The 26,400-nt window shown below is 36.9% G+C and overlaps 1 protein-coding gene across 6 annotated transcripts in view; it reads left to right on the top strand.

Annotated features, from left to right (window-relative positions):
- ADGRG6 (adhesion G protein-coupled receptor G6) overlaps positions 1-26,400 on the top strand; it is a 109,135-nt gene that overhangs the window by 57,685 nt on the left and 25,050 nt on the right. For all 6 annotated transcript variants that reach the window (XM_032683874.1, XM_032683875.1, XM_032683876.1 and 3 more), the window contains 9 exons: positions 3,614-3,699; positions 5,055-5,107; positions 5,188-5,241; positions 14,370-14,512; positions 15,198-15,312; positions 18,548-18,609; positions 20,072-20,279; positions 20,618-20,783; positions 23,906-24,046. In XM_032683874.1, the coding sequence (XP_032539765.1) occupies positions 3,614-3,699; positions 5,055-5,107; positions 5,188-5,241; positions 14,370-14,512; positions 15,198-15,312; positions 18,548-18,609; positions 20,072-20,279; positions 20,618-20,783; positions 23,906-24,046 (1,028 nt within the window). The remainder of the gene's footprint in view (positions 1-3,613; positions 3,700-5,054; positions 5,108-5,187; positions 5,242-14,369; positions 14,513-15,197; positions 15,313-18,547; positions 18,610-20,071; positions 20,280-20,617; positions 20,784-23,905; positions 24,047-26,400) is intronic.

The raw sequence follows: 26,400 nt of genomic DNA, 5'->3' as shown, positions 1-26,400 counted from the left end.
CTGGCTTTTCTATATCATCTACACAGGAGATATCACCATTCCAGAAAAATAGGCTAGATTTGCTAGACTTGGCACCTGAAAATTTTTACATGGAAATGATAGAAGGCAATGCTGATAGGAAAACTTTTTCTGTGTTACCAGCAAACAGTGCATTTCAGTTTAGAAAATCTACGTACATTAAGGAACATCACTCAGAAGGCATTACAAATTTAATCTCTGTAGAGACTCCATGTGCAAACCCAACATACACAAAATTTATTCCTGACATCCAACTGACAAATTCAGTCCTAGGACCCAGTAGAATGTTGTTATCAAACTGTTTTAGGACAAAACTCCATTGAAAATCAAGTGGACGGTCTGAGATACTGTCTATGGTCAGTAGAACAAGAAATCATTGGCAATAATGAAGACATAAGGAATTTTGCTGTTTTGACACCAAGAAACATATTGAGGTTTTCTGAATGGAATTCAGAAGGGGAGGTGTATGGATCCTTCAGCAAGGACAGAGAAGGAATGTCTTCTCTGAAAATTGTTACTGCTCATGTCTTGGATTTTGAAAATACTGATTATGGGCATTTTGCAAATCGCTCTTCTATTTTGGAGTCATCCAGAACTGCAGCAATGAATGATGCGATACCTCTACCATTTTCATAGTGGAGTTGTTATTCAGCACAAAGAGACCATTTTGACAGGCGCTCTGACAACAGCTGCTGCAGCAGCCATCCATCACTCTCTCATGCAGTTCCAAACACAAGTTTCTTCTATAACATACCATCAGTCATCAGTTTCGGCACATGTTCATTCCTTGGCCAATTTACCATCTGGGACAAGCCAAAACAGCACCTCTTAGCCATCACTGAATCAACTTACTAGCTCTGCTGCAGTCCTTTTGTCTTGTTTATGTCTCCTTCACTGATTCTTGCTGCCTGTGTTGACCTGAGGTCACCTACAGTATGTCAAGCTATTAAGTTAGATGTAGACAAAAACCCACATCATCTTATCTATTAGATATTCAGTTTGTAGAATGAACATAGAAGTAGCTGTCTTTCATCCTTTAGATGTATGTGGATTTAGCATATGAAGTTTTGGAATAATAATTTAATTGCAGTAGAAGGGAATTTGTAACATCTTAGTGATAGTACATGTCATTAACGTGATTTCTAGTATTTGTGTACTTCTCTAAAACAGCTCTCATGACACTGTGAGGATAATATATTGGTTGCCATGTATTTTATATAATTTTATGCCATTTAATTGTTTGGGATTGTATGAATGTTTTTTGCTTACATGTTTTTTAAGATTTTAATTTCAAAAATCAAAGATATTTTTTAAAAAAAGAATATTTAGATAATTTGCCTAACAGAATTTAAAAAAAAATACTGGTACTTCATTGATCTTTATATTTTTGTAGTTGATAGTGGGTGTGGGGAGAATTGATATCCATGCTATTTTTTTCTCTTTTATTTTCAAATTATCTTTGGCTACTTTTTATCAATTTTGTAGCCATATTTTTTTTCAGTCACCATTTTGAGGTGGGATTTCCACAGTTTAATGTGGAGAGTGAGAAATAATTTTTAGTTTTTACTATCAGCCACTGCAGTCTCCTGAGAGTGTTTTAAAATATAGATTTGTTCTTTGTTCTTATTCTTTTTTTCATTAAAACCATGCTTTGGATCACTATCTAGTGGAGATCTTGAAGCTATTGACTGTTTTGTACTTACTATGTTTGATTTTAAAAATACTTTGCATATTCCTATATTAAGGTGGTTTTGTCCATATGTATAATTATCTGAATAAGGTTGTAATTATACATATGTGTAATTATATATGAATGTGTGAGAATATATAAAATGAACACTTTCTGTATGTGTGTATCTGTACAGCACAGGTACATTATAGATATAAAATTGTATATGTGTATATACAAAGATATATATATATATATAAATGAGATCCAGGTCTTACAAGTGTTTTCAACTTGCGCAAAGTCCAATTTTTTACTTTCAAAGGCTTAATTTTTCCTCTTTTCTTTAAATTTAAAACTATCACAGTAATAATATAAGACTAAAATACATTTTCAGATTAAACTGTACATCAAAATTGTGTATCTCCTGAGTTAAGGGAGGAAAAAAAGACATTAAATCAAAAAGCAAGTTCATTCTACTCATATATAAATTTTAATCATAGCTTACCAAAGAAGGTAACTAGGAAACCATCTTCTTTAGTATTTTATCATAGAGGAATTTTCATACTAATCTCAGTGTTCATGTGATTAATTCCATATTGAAAAGAAAGAACAATACTCAAGCCATCTCATGAATAAGATAGTAACCAATGTATGCAGAATTAAACTGGACAACGCTGGCTTCAGATTTTCTTTCCAGATACTTCTGTTTCAGGCTCTTGTACAATAATTATCTATGAAGTTGTAAAATTATGACATTTGCTCTACTTAGAATAAAAGGTCTTTTATTTAGATTCAGAAAAATAGAGCAGTTCCTTTACAGTCAGAGACAGAAAGGGATTTCTGTATAATTATTGTCATGCCCTGTTCTGTCCTGTGTACTGTCTCTGTAAGATTTGCAGAGGATTATATGAATACATGTATCTGTGATCAAGACCCACAACTTTGTTTGGTAACAGCCCTGAACCAAGCAACGCCACATGTGCACATATATGCAAGTGAATTCATCCAGAAGTTCTTAAACCCTCCCCCACATCCTGGGAAATTTTATCCAACTGGAACTTAAAGGCTTCTTAGTAGCTTAATGAAAAAAAAAGTGACTTGTGAGAAGTACAGACTTTTGACACAGCACATAACCATGAAATGATTTGAAGTTATTTGTTAGATGTAAAATCTTGTAATGCTGCCTACCCACTCATGAGCTTAAAGAGAATTTGTATTTGCCCAGTGACATTTCAAAACAGCTTTCTGAATATAAAATTGCACCAAACCAAGTGTTACACATTTTGTGACTGAAAGATGGTTTGTTCAGCTGCCAGTTTTGTAAAGCTAATGTGAGTTCATCTACTCTCTGGCCATTGCCAGGCCTGAGACAAAGACTGTGCTTTTGAAACAAGAGCTGTACATCCCTTCTCACACCTATTCCTATGTCCTCAGTTACCTTGTTACTTTTAATTGATGAGCTTTATCTGCTCTCACAAAGTTTTAAATGTAACCTGCAGTGGTTTAGTTCTAAACTATAACAGTATGACTTAGAGCAGTATTTATCTGCTTTTACAAACTTCATTAATTATAATAGTTTTTTAATTAATGGCACTTTCATGATATTGCTTTAACACACCACATTAGAGGCATATGCAAAATAATATTTTTATATACATTGTTTGTGAATTTCCATGTCACATTTCAAGTGTCTCTGAAAATATGAAGGGGAAGGGAACTCTTGTCAAAATCAACAGCACTAGCGAGAATGGTCCCAAACCTGCAGGCCTTGTTCACTTCAAACTTTATAATGCCGAGAAGAGCCTGAGATGTCCTTGTATATGAGGTTCGGCCTAATCTTTATATTAATCATGAAACTAAAGTCTCATTATTAAAAAGGTAAAATTTCTCAGTTTCTAACATTATAATGCTGTTTTTAATGGACAGGTGGGCTATTCTACAGGATATCTATAACTGTCTTTAGTTCCAACTCCAACTCAGTGTCAAAAGTGCATGATGTCATTGCAGAATGGGTAAGTTAAGTTTCTTTCCTGTGTGATTACATATATGAATCTGGTGCACCAATGTTATCAGTTGGAAAAGGAAAAAAATAGGCTACCACATAAACTCTAAATATGTGTTCTCTAAATATCTTTCTATTATTGATTTGTGCAGTAGTGAATTCAGCTCTGTGGAACTGGAGCTCTTCAGCTCTATGGATAAAATTTTGAAATGTCTCCACTTCTTAAGAAATGTAGATACTAGGTAAGATTTTGAAAAGTATGGAGAAATTGTAATTGTCCACTGAAAGCAGTAGATGTTTGAGTTCCAACATCACTATACAGGACAAAATTTTTCTGCCAAAATGCTAATATGGTTTTGAAGTTATATGGTGAAAGAAATTATTAAAAAAGCCAGGCAGTGTTGATTTGTGTGAAGCAATAAACTTTTCCAGTTTATCCTTATATTCTCTGCTTCAGAAGGCTTCTCCCATTGGTCAGTTGCTGAGTATTCTAGTAGTCTCTGGGTTTTCAGCCCATTTTAGTAGACATAAGCACCTTTCCGGGCCCTCTGGATGGAGGATTCTTGAAGTTCTTGTCTCTGAAAGTTTTTCCTGTCTGAATATAGATATTCTCTGTTCTTTTGACAGTTCACATAGTCACACACACAGTTTGTAAGTAGTCTTTATACAACTACTTACATGAAAATATATCATGAATATATGGCAACTATTCTTTATTTTTCTTTTAATAAACCTGGAGCTTTCAGCTTTCAGAAGCTAGGGAAACCACCTATAGTAGTAATCTACAAACCAGAAATGCGATCATCCACACCTGCCAAGGTTGTTCTCTTAGCATCAGTAGCCAGGCAAAGTACTTTAGGTGCCTGAGCCAAAGAATATAGAAAGGTGTCACTTGGCCCTAGCAGAGTATGCAAAAGTGTCTCTTGAGAGGAAAACCGAGCAGCCACTGTGCACTCAGAATAAGTAGCACAAAGGTCTGAAAAGAAGATCATCAAAAGTTTGAAGACGTTCAGGTGAATATTTACCTGGTAGCTTTGTCAGGAAATCTATTCTTATCAAAGTGTTCCTGAGAATTTAAGAGGGGAAAAAAGGAAAAGGTCAGCATCCTGTGCACTCGCCTATTCACTGTGTCATGATGTTATAGAGACTTCCTTCTATCTATAAAAAAGGCCACATTTCTCACTACCAGTGAGAAATACAACATTCAACATTCACCTCATTGAAATGTGAGTGTTCTCTTTGCTTTGCAAAACTGAAGGGAGTTTCTCAAGGGGCAGAAGGGTGAAATTCTAACTGTGCCTTAAGCAATGAAGAGTCCCATTAACATCTCACTATTCATGTGATCTATGTCTTCCTGTTTTTCAGTTGAACCGTACTTTCCAGAACTGGAATTACACTGTATATGTGGTCAACATCAGGTAAATTAAGGAGGAAGATGTTTATGCTGTATTCCTTTGGAGAATTAGCACACCCTAATTAATGTCTATTTCTTTTATAGCATCCACCCAGGCTCCGTAAAAGAGGGAGCAAGAGAAAAAAGAAGTATTAAAAGGTAACATGTTTAAAGACAATTTCTCAATAGAGGCAACAGCTGCTATTACAAATGGCTTTACAATAGGCTTTATTTTCTATTATTGGATTGATTGTCTCTTATTTGGCATATGCTGCAAGTCTGCAAATATATGACTGCTGACAAGCTGAGTGCTCTGGATGTGCTTAGAAACCTAATACTGGTTATCATGTTTGTTTTAGTTTAAACCTCCGGAGCTTTAAACCTTAACAGATAATTTTTTTCAGAGCTCAGGTTTCATCTCTCAGAGAACTGAATAGAGATATGATATGTAAGTTGCATGGCACACCCAGCTTTCTTTAGCAACAAGCTGCAGTACACTGGTGTCTGTCCACTGTCATTGTATTTGTTCTCTTTAACCAGAGCCTTTTGAGTTAATAGACATCTTACTAGATGCAAAACACTGAAAAAATCATGTTAGAATTGGAAGCCAAACTAGTGTGAGTTAAACTATTTACCATATGCTCTCATTTCCTGACTTCTTCTGGGCTTTGAGGCGCTAGAGTTGGAACAACCTCAAAGGCAGAAAGTTAGATGGGTCACACCCCCTGAAAATTTGACCTCTGGGGGTTTCTTTGAAAGCAGCAGGCTGATTCTGAGAGTAGTATGGGGAGGGAGGGAATTTTAGGACCAAACTGAGGAGAGGAAACCAAGACATTATTAGTCTTGTGAGGATGGGACAATAAATGGGTATGGGATGTATCTATTTGCAGTGTAGGCAAAAGTCCCATAGAAAAGGACTTTAGCTGCTGACTCTTGAGAACTGTCATGATAATGGTAGTAAAAGCTGGGCTTTTTAATTTCATAGATAGACCAGGATTCCCAATTTACCATTAGGAAGTAGCCAGTGATGCTTCCAGTTTTCTACAGAGTTTACCTAGGTGCAAAAAGATCTGTAAAAGGTAGTAGCTGCTTCCCACATAGACACAGCAGAAAGACAGCTTTTGTTGGCAAAACCATTTAACTGGTACACTGTAAACCCAGTCTCTGAATGGGCTATTTTGCTGCTTGACCTACATTTACAGTAGGGTGTAGTGATGTGGGTAGGATTTTTTTTCCCACTTCTAAATGATGTGGTTATGCCAGCAGTGCTTTTCAAGTGGAGGCCATGCCTCAGGTCGTACCAACAATCTGGGATGGCTGAGGAATGTTAAGCTTTCCCCATCCTTGTTCCTGCATCTTTTATGAGGCCGGCAGCCTGGCTGCACACCTGATGTCTTCTTGTCTCGTCTTCCCACTATCCCATCCTCTGGATTTTTTTTCTTCTTCCTGGTCTACTAAAAAAAGGTGAAGAGGGAGAAATTATTCTAGTAATTTCCCTTTCCGTTTCCTTTTCCTCCCTTTTTGACATACAGTGATTGTGCCAGTAAATTACTTCTCATAATGTATTACTCTTATGGGGAAGTAACCCCATTTCTATTATTTTGCTCATCATATGTAATCTCAGAGGTAATAGAATTACATGTTCATAATATGTCATAAAGTTTGTCAGGGGTAGCCTGGTCTAGTGAGAAGGCTCTAGTGCACTTTGTGTCAAGGTCAAATAGCATTTTGTCATCATTCTGAATAATTTAATATAAATGTTAATCTTGTCACACAAAATGTTAATGTTCTCCAAATAATCAGGAGTGTTACTATGAAAACTTAGAAAACTAAACGAAAAAAAGAAGTCAAGATCCAGCCCAGCCTACCCTGTTGTGGTAACACAGGGATAATTAAAAATTTAGGTGAGCTACATGATAGATGACTAACAAAATTTACACCTATTACACATATACGTATATAGGAATATATATACACAGTAATTTTTTGTCTTTTTTTGTATATCTTTCATGTCTTGCATACATTTTCATGCATCATTTACCTCTTACAGAAGAAACATTTGAGAAAAGTTGGTTGAAACAGCTGTAGGTCTTAGTTCTTCTGAGCATACATTTATGCTTGTACATCCTTCCCTTATGAAAAAAAAGAATGATCAGCTTACCAGTAGTCTTTAGTGTTCCTGGCTTTAGTAACCAGACTGGCAGTTCTTTGAGGTTTCTAGATTTTGCGAGGAAGTTGAACTTCTGAAGATCTGGAAAGCAAACTTCTTTTTCCTACTGCTTCCCATTCATTGCTTTCAAGATTCTTTGTTAGGTTTTCCACTTTCTTGGATTTTTCCTGTATAGGATTCTTAGGAAATCCTACAAGACACTAGGGTAACATTTCAGAGTATAAAAAATTAAGTTAAAGGTTAGAAGTTCCTAATACCTGATGGAAGTAATGGTAATTTCTCACTGCCCAGATGATCCACTGAAATGTTATGGCTGTCATATGGAACTTGCTCACAATGTGATTTCATGCAGTTACTATTAATTAAATATCCCTATAATTTATTTCTGTGAATAGTTGTCCAACTATTTTCTTATTTCTCCATTTTGTATAGCCAAGAACAAGACTGTTGCAGTCTCAAGACATTCTACTTTGTTTTTAAGTACTTCTTATTCTATTTCCCTTTGTGTTCATCTGAACAGAAATTCACTCCACAGTTAAAATTTAAGACCTAAACAGTAACTATCATGGCCTTATCTTTATCTTTTACAGCAGTTAACCTATTAAGCTTAACTCTAACTCACTAAAACTTATTTCCCTTTTCTTAATTTTCCACAAGATCATAGCCTTCTTATTTCTGAGACACTATCATAATTCTTAAAAATTGCTCTCTGAGAAGGTTTTTCCTCCCTTTACATGAATTCATATTCTTAGCATTCAGATCACATATGTTTGTTTTCCTTTTCTTTTGGATTAGTATTTTATACAGCAGTAAAATAAAACCTAACAAAGCAACCTTCCCCAGCCTTTTCTGTGCATTTTGCTTTGCTTCACCTTAATTCACCACACTGCTACCTTATCAAGGAACTTCAGTTGTCAGTCTCCTCACCTAGTCTTCTTGCATGGGAAAGAGGGAGAATGGTTAGAGAGAATGATTCAGAGAAGAAACAGAAGCTGGAAGTGGGAGGTAGGAAGCTGGCTTTTTTTGTCACGTTAAAAATAGGTGTTTTCCAAAAAAATATTTTAAACTGTACTGCATTCTGGATAACAGCAAAACAAAAGAAAATTATTTAATTGGATTGTTTCTCTTTCACTGTTGTGTTCAATGAGCTGCAGAAATCCAAAGTACACTGTGCTTATTAGGTGTTTGTGTACCTGGTGATGAGAGACAGTTCCAAGTTCAAATGTGCATATTATCATCAGCACCTTTAATACTGTGACATCCCTGGATGACAGAAGTATATATCAAGTTAATACTTTGGTAGATTATTAACTACTTTAATAGACAGAATTTTATCATAGCTATATTTGACTTTGTATTTAATTTTTACCTCTGATCATACTGTTACCATCTCTTAATGAGAGACCAGCTGTTCAAAATAGACAGGAAATCAGCATGGCCTGTGGACATAGCTTTCTTTGTTCCTCATTGCTCTTGCACAAACCTTTGAAAGTGAAACCAATTTATGGATTTTGTGCAGATAAACTATAAATGTGTTTGTTTCTTTCATTAATTCTTTGCCTTTTATGACTCTGCAGCCTTGTCAAAGCTTCCTGTGACTGCTGCCGCTGCCTTTTCTCAGAAGGGCCCTACTGATCCTAGGTTTTGTCAGATGACTATATAGTGTTGCCTCACAGTAGGGGAATTGGTCTTTAACAAACAGCTCAACTCCCCTGCTTCGCCTTTCTTCTTTTATTTTCCAAGCAATTTTGAGGATTCAGGCCCCAATTAATTTATAAACTTTTCTCTACTTAACATACAAGTAAGTTTATGCTTTTTCCAGCTTCCACTGCTTGATTGTCATAATTTTGGCCTATTTCCAATGTTCAATTGCTTCTACTATGGGAAACAACATTAATGTTAGTACTGTTAAACGTCTCATCCAAATTAAAAACCACAGTGGTAGCTGTGGTGCAAAGACTGTTAAACCTAAACAGAAATCTTTTCTCTTAGGAATGAAAATAAAAAGGAAAGGAAAAAATCAGAACTGCCCAGGTGTGTAGTCCTGCTTTTTGAAGTTTGTGGGAGTTTTGCCACCAGTGTCAGTGAGGCACATTCAGGATCCTGCATGCCGTGGTTTTGGGTGTTGTTTTGCTTAATGTAAAGTTTAATGCATTTGGATTGAATTTACATTAATTAGATTTAGGCAGAAGTTAGGAATATCAGAGCAACTTAATTTTGCTTTTCTACTCCTAAGTGAAGTGTTAGGCTTTTTACGTTCTTTGTAGATTACTTCAAATTATTTGTTATAAAATAATTATGCTATTCTTGTTATAAGTGAACGTATCTGTGATGTCTACTCCTGTTTCAAAAGTTTTCCTGGTTTCTACTGGTGAGGTTTTAGGAGCAACTTAGACCTGACCCACCTCTACTCCCTGCAACTTCAACTTCAGTGCCTCCATTGCTGAAGGCAGTAATGGACAGCCTTTACTAGGGCTGAGAAACATTTTAAAATGCCACACTGTGTATATTACACATAATATTCTGTTTGAAAAACCAACCAACAAAGCGCCAAGCAGAAGTCCTCAGGTTTCTCCACAGTGTCTTGCTGGCATCTTGTGTCCATGACCTGTAAAGAAAGCCTTCATCACAGATAGAGGAGGTTGGGAATTCCTTTCAAGTGACTGAAGGATGATCCCTTCTTAATCTCTTACTGAAGCTTCTTGCTCTTGGTCCAGCTTCCAGTTACTTCCTTTATCTTTCCCCTGGCTTTAACTAGTTTTAATGTAGGTCTGACATCGTTAGATGCTGTTTTTAGAAAAGTAGTGCATTGGGGAATGAGGAATGGAGAACAGGGGTTTTCTTCGTTGTTTCAGAACATAGTTCAAGGGTAACCAAAACCTCATTTCAGCAAAGACCAGATGTTAAATGCGAGGGATTCCAGCCCTTTCTATTTTGGCTCTTTGCAACATTCTGTAATAATGAATAGCCTTCATACCAAGTTATCACATATTATAAGTGCCTTCTGTTGAAAAACCATAGTTGATTGTATTCCCACACCAGATCTGTAAGGAGCAGCAAGGCCCAGAGACACAAGGACAAGCACCAGATGCATGACTATGGTGCTTGCAACACTGTTCTGCTACAACCATCATTAACTTAAAAATGAAGGCTTAGCATACTTTTATTTTTAATAGTCCAAAAAGTAGCTGCAATTTTTAGTTTTGTGCCTTGAAGTCTAAGATTTTGTATTTTATTGTAACATCACCTTCTCCTGAGAAAGGAAACTCTTTATCCTTGGCATTACTTTGAATGTCTGTGTTATGCTGAATCATAGTTTTTTGCTCTCTGTTCTGAACATTTTAGTAGTATTGCAGTCAAAATCACCTCAAGTAAAAATTTATACACAACTCAGATGCTTTTGTGGAATGCTTTTAGTTTCCCTCTACTTTCTTAGTATTTCTGTCTCATTCTGTGTGTTTTCTAACATTTTGTCTGTTCTTTGTGTTGCAGCTTCACTGAGTGACTTACGCAATAGTCAGCTCTTCTTTTGTCTGTCTTGTTAATGTGAAGAAGTTAGTACTGTTTACAGGTGACTCTGTGGGCCTACCTGTGCTGCCAGTCTTGAGTTATAGCTACCCATCGCTGCTCGTCTTCAGAGCCAACATAACAGCAAGATTGATAAAGAATTTAATGTTGACATCTTAAAACTTTTTAAAATACACCAAGGTAGTTAGCAATGACATTCCCAGTGACATTGAGTGGAAATTTAGATTCCCTGAGTATTTAGCTTCTTTAAAAATGATTCTTTATGTTCTTTAAATCAAGTAACATTAACTATGAAAGAAATTAATAGCGATTTGTGAAACAATTTGACAACAACAGTAATTCAGTATTGGTTCAGCCTGTCTAGTACAACAGAAAGGAGAAATGTGCATTGCTAATTATCAACCACATCTCTTCAGGTACAAGACAGTCTGTGCTGCATGGTTCACATGGTTTCTTAATCCTTCCTTCAGGCTCCTCGCATCATGAAGCAGTGAGACCACAGCCCGTGTGTAGGCACACTGTCCTGGAATAGCTCTGAGTCACGCTGCCAGAGAATAAAGCTGGCTTTGTGGTACAAGCCATGGCAGTGCAGGCTTCACCACCGCCTCCTGTGCCTCTGATGAGGGTGCAGCTTAGCAAATTCCTCTCTCTGAGCCAGCTTAGCTCAACAGACCAGGACAAAGTGGGAGAAACACTGGTCTTCCCCTGCTTTCCTGCTTGCTCCAGCTGTCACCATTTCAATCAAAGAAAAGAGAAACATACTTATCTCCATTGTGTTTACATACACCACAGTCCATTTTTTTTAATATCAATAACTGTAATGCTGGAAGTACAGGTTACTGTAGATGATGTGTAATTTGTAATTGATTACTGCTGTGAGAATCTGTCTGCTTTTATATGGCACACAATAAATAGCAAATCCAGTGACCCCAGCAGAGCATGGCAGAGTTGTAGGGCTACTGTTTCCCAAATTGAGAATTTATTCTTCACCATTAAAATGTTTTCTTTCTGCGATCTGAGTGTGACAAAAGTGGAAGGAAGCACTCAGCTTCATATTGCGTCAGCTGTCAAGTTAAAAGATATTTATTTACTTTGGGAAGCTAGCATGAGTCATTCTGAAAAGTTAATAGACTTTTTTTTGTCATATTATGGAGGAGGCTCTTATTATATAGTATACATGACTTGCGATCTGGGATTTTCTCAGAAAACAAGTAACACATTGGTTTAAGAGATTATTTTTATCAGTGCTTCATTATCAATACCTTCCTCTATAATTTTTCAAGATAACTGCAACCAGTTCTACCTCATCTATCATTATACATTCTATTTTGTTACTATTATCCCTCTGCACAGTTATGGGTAGTAAATATCATTTTGGTTAGTTGGGAGTCCTGAAACAGGCAGCTTAACAGTAGCAGTGACTGTTCAGAACTCTTTTGCAGCCAGAGTACTGAGGTAGGGAGTGGCATCAATGTATTAAGTTTTCCTCTTCTGAAGTAAAGGGAATAGACAAGTGAAGCCAGGATCTTTTAGGAAAAATGGTTAAGTGCCAGGAGACTCAGGCTGAAGTACTGAAGGGCTGAAGGAATTGGCAGTCGCGTAGGCAATTTCCATACTTCTTCTAAAAATAAATGCCATAATAAACTTGGCTTTGTAATATATCCGAGGTATACAGCAAAAGCCTACTAATGCGTATCTACCCTACCGAGGCTATTTGCTGTTTATGTTAAACACTCCACAGAGACGAATGGAATGTTAGGAGGAACTCGGTATATCTGGGAGCAGGGCGGGAGCAACGTGGCCAGGGATAGTTGTCATTTCTCTGCTAAAATGCATCCACTGGGAAAAAGGCAAGCCAAGCCAGCAGGTGGTGACATTTTTATCTTTCGTCTCCAGTAACATGTTACCAGTAAAACAGTAAATATGGCAAGAAAAAAGAAAAGTGTGCTGGTGTTCAACAACAATAAAAGAAAATAAACAACCAGGGACTGTGTATATTTATTTACTTATTTATTTACGTCTGCAGAAGTTAAATGTGTGGAGTATTTAGTTCACATTTGTGATTTCTGTATGAGGTTTGGACTTCGCTTTTCCTTTTTGCTGTTTTTTTTTTTTTTCCCTAGACTGAGAAGTTGTTTTCTAATGCCAATTGTTTTAATGCCATTTCACTTATGAGAGAGTACTTCAGAATTATTGGCTGGAGTTACTCAGTTTTCAGAATGATGCCTGACAAGAAAGAGGGTTAAATCTGCCATCTTAGAGCAACATCTGTACACTAAGCTGTAGTTTTACACTTTACCAGATTAGGCACCTCTGGAAAGTACAATTCTGAGCTGTCATCATGGAGATGTCTTTCTGGAAGATTTTTTTTGAGTTGAAGTCCTTGTCTGTCATAGAAAGCAGTACCTGAAAACCCTAATAGCCCTCTTCAGTACCCCTGTAGTTTTTTTGTGCTTCTTTCTGTAGACCACAAGACCCTTTAGCTGACTGTTGCTTTCTTGCACGGGGGGCTGCAGGTGAAGGCAGCTCTGATTAGTTTGTGCCGTGCTCACAGTATGTGTGCTGGCAGTGCTGCTGCTTCCCAGCCTGCCAGGAATGGCTCACACTGCAAAGGTCTGTCTTTATTCAGGCTGATGGGTATCCAAGGGCAAGGCTAAGATGAAGACAGCCTAAAGCAGGTTTGCTTTTTCCTTTTTTCCACATTTTGGCTTGCATGGAGATCCAGTGTTCCATACTTTAGTGGTGTCATGTCCTACTAGCCAGAGCCAACCAATGCTCTTGGGTACCAACATATTCTTGTCTCCAACATGTGTTTCTTTGTGTCCCAGGAGGAAATTTCTGGGCTTTCCACTGTGAGCTTATTTCCTTTGTCCTTCTAGAACTGCTTGGCTGTTCATGGTTTCCCTTCCAGAAAAACTATGTTTTTGGACAAGGGTGGGGACTGTTTTATTTCTCTCACAGGAAAGAGACTTGGGCACTTTGAACTACTTCTTATGCCCAAGAAAGTAGCAGTGGGCCACAGTACAAAACAGCTATTAGTGCTCAGACTTGAATTACTCATCTGAGCAACTCGACTTTCGTAATTACATCTAAAAGCTTCAGAAGTGTGTCATGGTGTTTTTCATTCCATTAGAATCCAGAGATTTAAGTGTTAGGCATCTGTTCTTTGTTAATCTTCTAGTCTTCCTCTGTAGTCAATGTAGAGGTAGATCCTCTGGGGGTGGCATGAATGAGCTCTTAAATTTCTAAGCCATCAGCAACCAGATTTTTAAAATTAATTAGGACCCATTTAGAACTCAAAAGTCTATTATTTCATCTTTTAATATCTTTTAAAATATTCTAACTCTTCTGAAAATATTTCTTAGCTCTTTTAATGAGGCACTTCTTTAATGGTAACTAGAAGATGAAATTTCCCAACCATATTTTCTTGTTGTGGCCTTATATATAAAAATAATTTACAGATAATGTGCAGCATTGTGTTGGTGACACTGTTCTATACTCAGAAAATCAGAGGTTGACAGACATTTTTATTTCCACACATTTGGCCTCTGCTGTTCTGACTGAAACATTTGGATAATTTTCCTTGCAGTTTTGGTGTTTTGGCTCTTCTGGTTTATAATTCTACCAACAACATCAATTTAGAAGAGGAAGACATCCGACAGAAGCTCATAAGTAATAATCAAACCATAGAAGAAGGATATAAACTTCATACTGTGGATGTTGATCCAGTGGGTAAGTAGTGTTTGGCTTTGCTACACAACAAATTTTGTTTGCTTGTCTATAAATAACCATCTTCTGTGTTAAAATAATCACACGTTTCCAAATGATATGACTGTTCAAGATTTTAAATTGTCCCTCTAAGCTTCATTGTTCCACTAATCTCAGAGAGCCATGGTCAGGATATCATTTTAACACAAACACAGTTGTCCAGGTTGCTTTAGTCAGTGTTTTGCTGTCTGGTTCAGAGGCTGGGACAGTTCCTGACAGCTCCTCTGGTAGTTTGAGGATAAAGAAGTATGTTTTACAGCCAGAGCTAAAATGACCTCTATTTTGGACCTCCGAGGCTTCTCGTCCCCACTTGTCAATGCTGTTTGTGCTCCTACCAGCTGCTGCCCTTAATCTGTCTCTTTTTAGCTGTCGTCTTTTCCCCTTCAACTACTGCCAGTCAAAGATTACTTTTCTTTCGGGAAGGAGGAGGTGGAGGCTGTTGGAATGCAAATGGATGCAGCATGCATGTTCAACCCTTTCCCTTGAGCAGCAGCAGTATCTATTGACACTTTATAGCAAACAACCAAGAGTTTAATTTGAAGACAGTTTTGTACTGTAGACTGTTTGATGTGCAGTGAGGACAAGAAATGCAAGATGGTTAGGTGGTGAAATTTACTGTTAACAATGATATTAACACTCTTTTTTACAGAAAAATGTTTAGCTGAAGAAAACCCTCCAAACTATTTTTGGCCAGATACCAGACCTACTGTGACCAACTTCACGTTTTGCTATGGGAGCTCAGTTCAGACTGCATCAAGAACGTGGTAGGTGTACAAATGTCTGAGAAGCTGAGTTGCTTCAGATGCAACTTTCTGGTTATATTGTTAATCTAAATTCTCTATAATGGTTGCCATTGGCTGGTATTGTGTTTCAGGAAGATGATTTCTATACTGTGAGAGATTTTGTGCGTGCAATAAGAGTATGTACTTGATTGATAAGAAAAAAAGGCTCATCTACCACTTCTGTAGGGCATATTGAGGCCCAAAATTAATACATGTTCAAAGTGACTATAAAAATAGCATCTTCTTACAGAATGAAACTGCTTTATTCAAGTCATAGAATCGTAGAATGGTTTGGGTTGGAAGGGCCCTTCCAAGGTCATTTGATTCCAACCTCCCTGCCATGGGCAGGGAAACTTTTCACTAGTCCAAGTTATTCAGAGCCCTTTCCAGCCTGATCTTGAATACTGCCAGGGATGGGGCACCCACAGCCTCTCCGGGTAACCTGTTCTAGCATCTCACCACACTCAAAGTAAAACATTTCTTCCTAATATCTGAAACCTAATCTCTCTCAATTTGAAACCACTCACCACTGTTCTGTCACTACATGCCCTTGTAAAAAGTTCCTGTGCAGATCTCTTGTAGCCCCCTATAGGTGCTGGAGGCTTCTATAAGGTGTCCTCAGAGCCTTCACTTCTCCAGGCAGAACAACTCCAAATCTCTCAGCCTGTCTTTATAGGAGGAGGTGTTCCAGCGTTTTGATCATCTCTGTGGCCCTTCTCTGGACTTGCTCCAAGAGATCTACATTCTTCTTATGGTGGGGGCCCCGGAGCTGGATGCAGCACTCCAGTCGAGGTCTCATGAGAGCAAAGGGGCAGAATCACCTCCCTTGACCTGCTGGCCACACTGCTTTTGATACAGCCCAGTATACAGTTGGATTTCTAGGCTGCAAGCTCTTATTGACAGGTCACATTAAGCTTTTCTTCAACCAACATCCCCAAATCCTTCTCCTCAAGGTTGCTCTCAATCCATTCTCCTCCCAGCCTGTATTTGTGCTTGAGATTGCCCTGCCCACGTGCAGGACCTTGTACTTGGCCATGATGTTTATGTTACTGAAACCAAAGTTTCACATATGCTACCACTCCACTACTACTATCTCCCATGTGTAAGAAACAGAATAAAATTCTATGAATTTGAGATGTGTATTTGGTTAGTCCAGAACATCTCATCTCATCAGGGGAAAGTAAAAGAAATTGTGAAACAAACATTTTTGCCAGTAGTTAATCATAACTGAAGGTGGGAATAATCTTATGCTTAAAGATTTGAACTTGTGTTTTTAAGGTTTAGGACATATTTTCCCTAATGTAGGCTTTGTTTGCAAACATCTACAAAAGACTTTGACTCTGTATCTCTATTTCCCATTTGTAAAATGGGAATATTATTACCTCCGTTGATGTATTACCAAAACATTATGGCTTTGATCTTTTTCGAGTGCCTTAAATGTGGTTATGATGATGCAATATTAATTAATTTGCACAGTATTTAGGATGATTACCATTAAAGGCAATATATTAGTCTTATCTGCCCACATTGCATCTGGAACATGTTTTGAGAAGACCACATCTCTTACTTCTTGAAAACAGTATGGCAACATGGATATGAATCAGCTTTGAGGTTCTGTGCCAAACAGGAAAGCAACCTGCATTATATTTAAATAACTCACTTCCTCAGCCTCTTAATCTTGTACAAGAACTGATCCTGATTGACCAACTTTTGTTGTAGAGCAAGTAGTACAGAAGTCAAACTGTTTTTATGTCAGAACTTCCGAACCATTAAAAATTAAGGTTTCTAGCCTTTGCTGTCCCAGTACTGCTTATCTTTATTGTTTATTTGTGGTCTACACAATACCATTGATTGTCTCTGTACAGCACTTCTCCTAAAAAAAATTACTGTGTTCTGCCCTGTGCTGTGCTTTCCTTCCCTCTGACTCCACTAGCTTTTACCACTATGGAGCATTGGTGGGATGTATTTCAAAAGAAGAGGAAGCTCTTCTGACAGTTTCTTTTAGTCCTGTGCATCCCACAGTAGAAGGTTACCTGCTAGTGTGCTGTTATAATAAATGTGATCAGCTGAGGAATAATGTTATTTTATCATGTACTTAGTGAAAGGGTAAGTTTTTCCCTTTCACCATCCTGCCTTTGCCATGCTATGGCAACATGATTGTCTTTAAAGAAAATTGAGGAAAAAGTGTGTTTAATTTTGAAGCCATTGTTACAGGGTGACAAAGATGATTAAGGGACTCATACATCTCTGTTACTAGGAAAGGCTGAGGGAGCTGGGCCTTTTCAGCCTCGAGAAGAGGCGACTGAAAGGGGATCTCATCAGTGTCTCTTAAGTATCTGAAGGGAGGATGTCAAGAGGATGGAGCCAGGCTCTTCTTGGTGGTGCCAAGCAATAGGACAAGGGGGAACAAACAGAAACTGATGCACGGAAAATTCCACCAGAGTATGAGGGAGAACGTCCTTACTGTGAGGGTGACCAAGCACTGGAACAGATTGCCCAGAGAGGTTGTGGAGCCTTCCTCACTCGAGATATTCAAGAACCATCTGGATGCAATTTTGTGCCGTGTGCTCCAGGATGACCCTGCTTGAGCAGGGAGGTTGGACCATATGATCCGCTGTGGTCCCTTCCAACCTGACCCATTCTGTGATTCCATATTTTGCTATGGTAAGGCTTTAAAAACAGCAACAAAAAAAAGGGAATCTTTTTATCTGCCTCTTACTTTGGATCTAGATCTGAAAGTGACTTGCCCTAGTTTTCCTGGATGGCATAATTTATATCTTCACATAGCTCCTCTGCATGTTCTTCTGAGAGGTATTATGACTTGCAATTGACTTAATCAAAGCCATTTACATCAAGGATAAATTATAGGAACAGCACCTGAGTGGCCATAATAGGGGCATAATAGTTTGTGTTAGCATTTGGGTATTTCCTGAAATAAAAGGCTAGAATTTCCATTGAAGCAGTTTGTCAAATCAGTATAGGAATCAGCTGGTAATTTGTCCAAAAGAATTTGGACTGTTTGCGCTGTCACTTAATCGATCACATTTGATTCGATACCACTCTCAAGTTTTCATATTGCATTTCACTAAGGGCCATGTTGCTAGCAATGTTGTGAATTGAGAAGAGTGGACCACTGTGACACCTGCATAAGAATTATGAAATATGTATGTAATTTTGTTCCTATATTTCATGTGAATTTTGTCATTTTCCTCTTTAGCTATTTGGGTCTGCAGAATTATACATCATACTGGGGTCAACCTGATCTTAGAAATTGCACAGGTGGGTATATTGATGTTGGTCTTCGGCTAAAGGAATAGTGTGGTAGACTTTGATTACTGCTTCCTCTAAGGAAGTTAGATTAAGGAAGAATATCTTTCTTCTTTATGCTAAGTTGTTTGAAAATCTTTCTAAATAATCAGAGTAAATAATTAAACTCTGAGGAAGGGCACCGGGTTCAATTCAGCTCACCCATTAAAAGCTCTGAATACAAATTACTGAAATAAATCAAACTCTTCAGGCAATTCAAGCAAGAGTAGATGAAGGTGGTATCTTGCCTCTATTTGATATTCAAGTTAGGACAAATTTTTAAATGTTTCCAATGCCTGTAGCTGCCAGGGGAAAGACGCCCACTCTCTTCACTGGACTTACAATCAGACGTTTTCAGATTTATTCTCAATTTGTAAAATAACCCTTGATGTCATTCTGGCCATAAAGGAGTAATAAAATAACAAGACAACAATTTCATGACCTTTCTTTTTTTATTGTCAGAGCTAGTGAAGAGAATTATACTCTTGTGTGTATTTCAGAGCACCTACAAGTAAGCTCCTGTTCTGAATTGCTTTCTTGAAGAAGCCTCTTTTTCTTTCTTCGTTGGTAGAGGTGTCCTAGGGAGCCTGGCTTCATAACGTAGTTGATTGAGTACTTGCAGTCAGACTATAGGAAAACATCATGTCATGTAAAGTAAACATTCTAAACTAAATGTACCAAAAGCTGTATTATAAAAAAACAGCATTAAAAACCCACAGCCAGTTGCAGACTGAAGAAGGCTGATATTTCAAAATCTTATTTGCGAATTCCAATAAATCTCAAATATTTTGATATTGTAAAAGGTTAGCATTCACATTAGTTTTTGTCCAGGTGGCATTGAAATTACAGTTTAACATGTGATTTACACTAGTGTTTTGCCATTGGACACACTATAAAACTTTCCTTACCAGGAAGATTTTTCTCATGAAATTTGCTTGTGTGTCATACTTGCCAGCCCTCTGATGAGTAAGAGAACCATCCTCTGAAAGAACTGAAACATTTGCAATGGGGTCAGTCTTTCTTCACAAAGCTTAAAAAAGTGAATACTCTTTCAGTGATAGTGAAAGAGTGAACCTCTTTTTCCCAGTGGGAAAAAAAAAAAGGATAACGTAAGGAGAAAAAAAAGAGAAAAAATAGACTTTTTATTCCTTTCTTTTTGTTTCAATCAGCTCTTTCAATAATAGTTCTGATTTACAAACTCAAATCAAAATAAAGAAAAGAAAAACCGAGCCAATGAGGACAGTATGTAATCAGCAGGTTCTATATACTTTTTTCATAAAATTATAAATTTGACAAAATTATAAAATCCTATGATCATTCCCAGCACCCTGGAACATTCTCTAGATTTCAACAATGTGAATAAAAACTTGTATTTCTGTATTACTTCAGGACTGTAATGCATTATTTTCTCTTTTTTACTTGACTATGCTTACAGAAAATGCAGCTGATATAGCCAATCAGCTTCTGAATCTCACTGGTGAAGGGCAGCAGCTAACCTCAGACAAAGTAAATGACGTTGTGCAGAAGCTCAAAAAAATTGTTAATGATGAAGAAATTGATGAATCTCTGGGTTCTACTGTGGTGACCATTTTTTCCAATATTCTAACCAGTTCAGATAGTGTATTGGCAGCCTCATCTTCAGAGTAAGTATTTCTTCATTTGAGACAAGCTTTTGAGAGCAACCTGCAAAGCTGTAAGGATTCATCCTTCCATAAATAGCACAAAAATCAAACTTTTCTGATTTTCATCAAAAAGAATTTTCCAAATTAGATACACAAATATTTCTTCTTGTACTAAAATTAATGTGCATGACTAAGACGAAGTATTTCAATGGAAAAAAAGAAGTCTTCTGACACATGACACAGCATAGATATAAGTATTGTTGAAAAATTATTTCAGGAGCAGTGATAGTTTCTGTCAATCAGATAGTTTCTGTCAGTCAAAAGCTTTTGTTTTAAAATAATTTAACTTCTGTTTTTAGGGCTCTAAAAACTATTGATGCCTTGGCTTTAAAGATCCATTTCACTGGACCATCCATGAGTATTTCAACACGAAATCTTGCACTTGGAGTGTCTTCTATAAACTCAACTTCATTCAAAGGTGGTTCTTTCAGTGTCAGTCCACAGAATAATGCATCTGATTTCCAGGTACAGAACAAGCAGTTGTATTTGAACATGAAATGTGCGTGTTGTTCCAAGTGTGTTTACTGTGGTTCCTGTAAAAACAGTTACAACTCCCAATTCTCCCCTTACTTTCTATTTCCTTTTTCCTGCAATCATCCAAACAGATTAATGTAGTATTTCCTTGAATGACAGGAAACAGATAAACTCACATTCCATGCAGATAGAAAGTGATTTGCTTATAAATCCAGAACAACTTGACCCTTTTTTAGTTTTGTGAGGTTTTTTACTAGTGAAAAAGGAAAATAATCTTCAGCAGTCTGTCGCATTATCCATTGTACACTAGCTAACAATTCCATTAATGTCTTTCAGCTTTAGAATAAGACTCCTAGATGTAGGTATCCACATGCAGATTTCTTCAGATACAATAGGTCCTCAATCTTCCAGTATAGTTTTAACACTTACTACTGAAAGAGACCTATGACTGATCCTGTTGTCCACACATAGGTTGATAGGCTTGTACCATTTAGGAATGTCTGACGTGGTTCAAGCCATTCATGTGGAGCTTGGCCAGCCTAGACATAAAAAAAAAAGAAACAGAGATCACTCAAAACCCAGGAAGGTCTCCGGTGCTACAGTATCTAGACAGGCTAGTATATTAAAGTTATTGTCACCTCAAAAATATTTTTTCTCCTTTTTTTCCCCCCCAAATAGAAAAAAATCAGACATCTGAAAGCTTGAAATAGAATTTGAGATGCACATGAGCACCTATAGGATTTTCCAAAGGTTCTTTGGAAATCTGTAGTGATGAGATGCTGAGACTTTAAATTTCACTATATGCCTAACTGCATCTTATGGCACCTGAATGCTTTCAAAAGTGCAATACAATGTTTTCGGGGTTTTTTTGCAGTTAAATAGGAAGTCTGTGACAATGTAATCTCAGTTTCCTGGGTGTTTAACCATTCAAGTACAGTGAGCATTACTTGGAGAAACACACAGAAAATATTACTCAAAAAAGAAAAAAATCTACTGTCATTTGGGCCAGAGGAACCAAAACTGAATTCAACAATACTTGTCATTATGCAAACAGTTAAAGGCTAATCTTTAAAGATCTAAGAGACTAAGAATAATTTAAAAAAAGTGGTAGTAACATAGTAGGCTTCAGGTCTTTTTCATGTATCTAGACTTAGGATCAAAACTCAGATGCTGTTTAAATAGATATGAATACATTTCATGTAATTGAGTTTTCACATATTTCTATTCATAGACATTTTGGCTAAAATTTCTTTGAATCAATTTTATCAGAAATTTTTGATAATTGTAAATCTACTTTTGTTTAGCTCTCATATTAATGAAACTCCTCCATAGCTGTTTTCAGCTTTGTTTTCAAAGGAATGTTTCTCCTCCAGATTTCATCCTTTATTTATGGAAAGAGGAAAGGAAAAATTCTAAAACCAGGTTTTGGATGTTCGCTTGTATAACAAGAATTACCATCTGTGGCTTGAGGACATCCAGGAATCTTCTCGTCCTGGAATCATTTGTTACAGCACTGCCGAAATAATCATAAAATCCGAACTCTGTCAAAGCATTTATAATGTTCCTATTGGAACATGAGTTTCTTCTGAGGCTTTCACATTTCAAACAGCTGATTGAGAATTCTTAGCATCCTTCCTGCTAGAAAAAGCTTCAGGAGCTGTGGTCACTGTTTATATTTTCCATGCCTGTCAGGAAAGATACTTGCTATCCCTCCTGGAGGGAGATTCCCTTGTGAAAGCCCACATTTTTCACCAGCGATATGATGTCCTATCCTAGGCTCATCAGGGAACAATAACAAGCTGTATGTCAGAATCTTTCCAGATTTTTTTTTTTTTAAGATAGATATCAAGCAAATTTATCCATGGCAATTTGGAAAGATTCTATTTCAGTCCCCTATGTCTTTATGTATTCTTGCCAAACCTTTGACTAAGTTAGGTTTTGATGATTCATATTATTAAATTGTTCCTGTAATATATCCATGCTTCTTTATAGAAGTCTCTTCCACTCTATTTGCAGACAGTGCCTGGGACATCTTTATCACACACACTTTCTGTTTACTGTAGCAGAATTACCCTCTGAAAACCTGTTTTTCAACTACATCTATCCCTGTCAGGAGATATCTATGAACCACTTCTGACTGATTTACCACGGTGTCTGTTATTCACAGTAAACCAGTGAATAATCTGTCAGTAACCTATGACTTTTAGATTTTTATTAGCTAATGGTGCTTTTAGAATCAAATGTCTGATAGTGAGAGGCATAAATACATGACCAGGGTGCCTCTGGGGAAGTCAGAAGTGTGAGTTTCCATATCTCACAGTAAAATTCTTAAATGCTTTTACTATAGAGCCATTGTGAGATGGCTTGTTCCCCTTCCTTTGATGGCTACGGTGGCACACCTTGAGTATGTCATGGTGGGAAAGTGTGCAGTCATAGAATTGCTAATAAAATGCAAGGTTGCATCCTCATTTATTTCGTACTCACTTGTAACATCCCTGGGCCACAGTGGGCTTTTAGATGTCTGACACGTTGTCAGTATATATTACATTTATATTGATGGCAGAAAGTGTCTTTTTTTTGTGCTATATAGCACAACAAATATAGATGGGTGACACTAATAATTATTTTAAGATCTCCTTTTTGTAGTAGAGAAACTATAAAAGCTCATAAGAAAATTATTTCAGATATGTGGATCAATCCAACTAATACAACTCAAGAAAGAAGGATTCAGAGCATATTTTTTAGATCTCAGCATTGTTTTCTATGAGAAAAAGTATCTTGAAGGTTACTGAAAATGATTATGACTGCCATTATTGCCATTCATTATTTCCAAATCATCATTATAGCCGTGGAGGAGTTTGTTTCTTTGTTGGTTTTATCTAATACATTTTTATAGCAGAAGGCTGATCTCATGCTGGAAAGGTGGCAAACCTACCAAGCCTTAAAAAAAAACTATTTATTGCATCAACTCTTATATAGACACAGGTCATATAAGTGCTGATTGATTCTATACCCATGTTTAGATATCTTTGTGTAAAGGTGTGAACCCAGTTGTGGACAACAGATGGTTTGATTTTTGTTTGAACATGTTCTTCTCTTGTTTTATTTAACAGATAGATTTTGACAAGGATCAGACAAGTGCCTTTGCTTCTGTTGTTCTGCCACCAAGTTTACTGAAGAATTTAAGTCAAGATGAATTTGAAGTTATATCCAGGGCTCAGTTTACTTTCTTCAATAAAAATGGTCTTTTTCAGGTAAACATTAATGTGTTTGAAGTAATTTCAGATAGGGTGAGTCAAAGCCAGCTGCTAAAAGTTTCCTATAGTGTAGGAATCATTTCACAGCATTTTGTGAGTTACAGGAATTAAAAGATGATACCAAATGTAGGCACTACAGACAGTCTTATGTTCAGAGTGACAATATAGTTGAAGTGCCCAGGATGGGTTAAAGTCTGTGATTTGACTGCAGATTCCTGTGAAATGTAAGATAAACCTTTTCTCAGTAATCTGTAGAAAACTGTATCCCAGCTGCTTATGATCAAAGTAGCATGTCCTTTTAAAGGGCATAAGTTGTGTTTAAATGCATTAATATAAGTCTTTGATGTTCAGGGGAACCAGGTTCTTTTCTATCAGAAGTGAATTTGGCCTGTAACACTGCAAGTACTCTCTTTTCCTTATAAGAGTTGGTTAGTAATCATATCCAGCTGGCTACTTCATATTCAGTTGGAAACTCTGGGCTGATGGTCAGTAGCCAGAGAACTTTTGTTTCGATATATACTATTCTTTTCATACCTGTGTTCTCATAAGCTCTCCGTATTTTAATAGGGAATAAGGATAACAATACTTACACCTGAAAAATAAAGGTACTCAGGTAGATTTGGTTTTTGTCTTTTTGGGGTCCCATCAAATGGTAATTGTAAATAGGGCCTGCATGGTAGATGCCAAAAAAAGTATGAAGAGTTTGCAACCTGAAAAACAGAAAACCGAAACCATATCTATTTTGAAAAAAAACAAAAAAGATAATTAAGAAGGAAATATTGTTTCATGGTGAACTGTAGAATGTGTCTCAGAAGACTTGAGTTTGTTTTCCCATCAGTATTTTAAGTGACCTTTGACTGTTGTGCATCCGCAGAACTCTGTAGTATTGTATTGTCTCTATATTATCGTTTTTATTGGCAGTGTATCCAGATTCATCAGATAATCTAGGGCAAGAAAATACCTATGACCCACAGTTGCCTTCTGAAATACACCCCAAAGTATTTTAACTATTTTAAAATGGATTAATTTTAGGCCTGCTTTTGAGAAAAACAGGATGGATGTCTTTAATAAAAAAACCCAGAAGAATACAGATGGACTCTTGTCACTGTGGCATAAAATCATATAAAATTAGAATGTGTCCTTTAGTAGTTTTAGGATGTTTCTAAGTGATACTTAATAAGCCATTGAAAAGCAAAAAAACCGGAAAAATTGCATCTGAGTTTGCAACTAAAATGCCTTTTATTTTTTGTGTGTTTTTCAAACTATTCATGGGTGGTACGATCAACACAATTAGTTGTGTTTTAGTAGGTCTAAAAATAAAGGAAGTTAAAAAAAAGGGCGTTAAAATAAGGCCTACAAATAAATTAATCCACATGCCATCTCAAACCCAGTAACTTTATTCATTAGAATAAAAGTATTTCATAGATACATTTATTTCAATTGCAATTAAAAAAACCCGAATGCTCTTAGCTGTATTCCTTGTAAGTAGTCAATGAAACAGTGAAACATTTTACTTTACAGTACTGGAGGGGTTTTTTTATTGTAACTGGGAGAATTCAGAAACTTTTATCTTGTCATTCATTAAAATCTGGTGGTTATATTAATTAGAAGACTATATAAAAGCTATTCAGAGTAGGATTCATTTCACCAAAGGCAGGTGTGTTCTATGTACACATCAATGCCTGAACTGCTGTTCATAAGTTGCCTTCAAAGCTAGTCGATGGAAAAGAATGGACACCGTTGAGGTGAACATAACTCATCCCAGTGCAGAACTCAGCATCAGTTCTCCAGACAAAGGAGCAATTGCAATTTGAGATACTCCAAGGTACAAAAGTACTGACAGATGTGACAGTGAACCTGTAAGAGATGTGACATCTTCTGCAGTAGCAGCTGGAGACTGAGCAGAATACCCTAAAGCCTCTAAAATGGACACTTATTTTTAGGCAAGTTGTATTTTGACCTAGATGTATAGAATAGATACAATGAATTATGCCCTGGATGTGCCAGTTTCCTTTCATTCACTATGTTAAGAAACACTAGAATGGTGTTTTCCCTTAATTTAGCTGAACACGGCCTTACAGCTAAGTAAGTAGTTACCTGAATTTTACTTTATTACACACATTATTTCTATTTGTTTCTAAGGATAAGTAAGAATATGTTAAATTGCCCTCCCTAGAGAGACCAACTGATATTTATTTCTAGTTTTTCATATCTGCTAGAGACACAATCGACTGAAACCTGTAGAAATATGTCCAAGGACTTCCACAGACTTAGTCAAATGTTAAAATTTAGGTGGTAGCCAAGAGATTTTGTCTTGTTTGAGTGTTCAAGAACTATCTAGATATTTGAAT

The sequence above is a fragment of the Chiroxiphia lanceolata genome, chromosome 3 (genome assembly GCF_009829145.1).
Source record: "Chiroxiphia lanceolata isolate bChiLan1 chromosome 3, bChiLan1.pri, whole genome shotgun sequence".
Taxonomy (NCBI): Eukaryota; Metazoa; Chordata; class Aves; order Passeriformes; family Pipridae; genus Chiroxiphia; species Chiroxiphia lanceolata.
The sequence above is the reverse complement of the archived record's forward strand: the minus strand, read 5'-3'. Positions and strand labels throughout refer to the sequence as shown.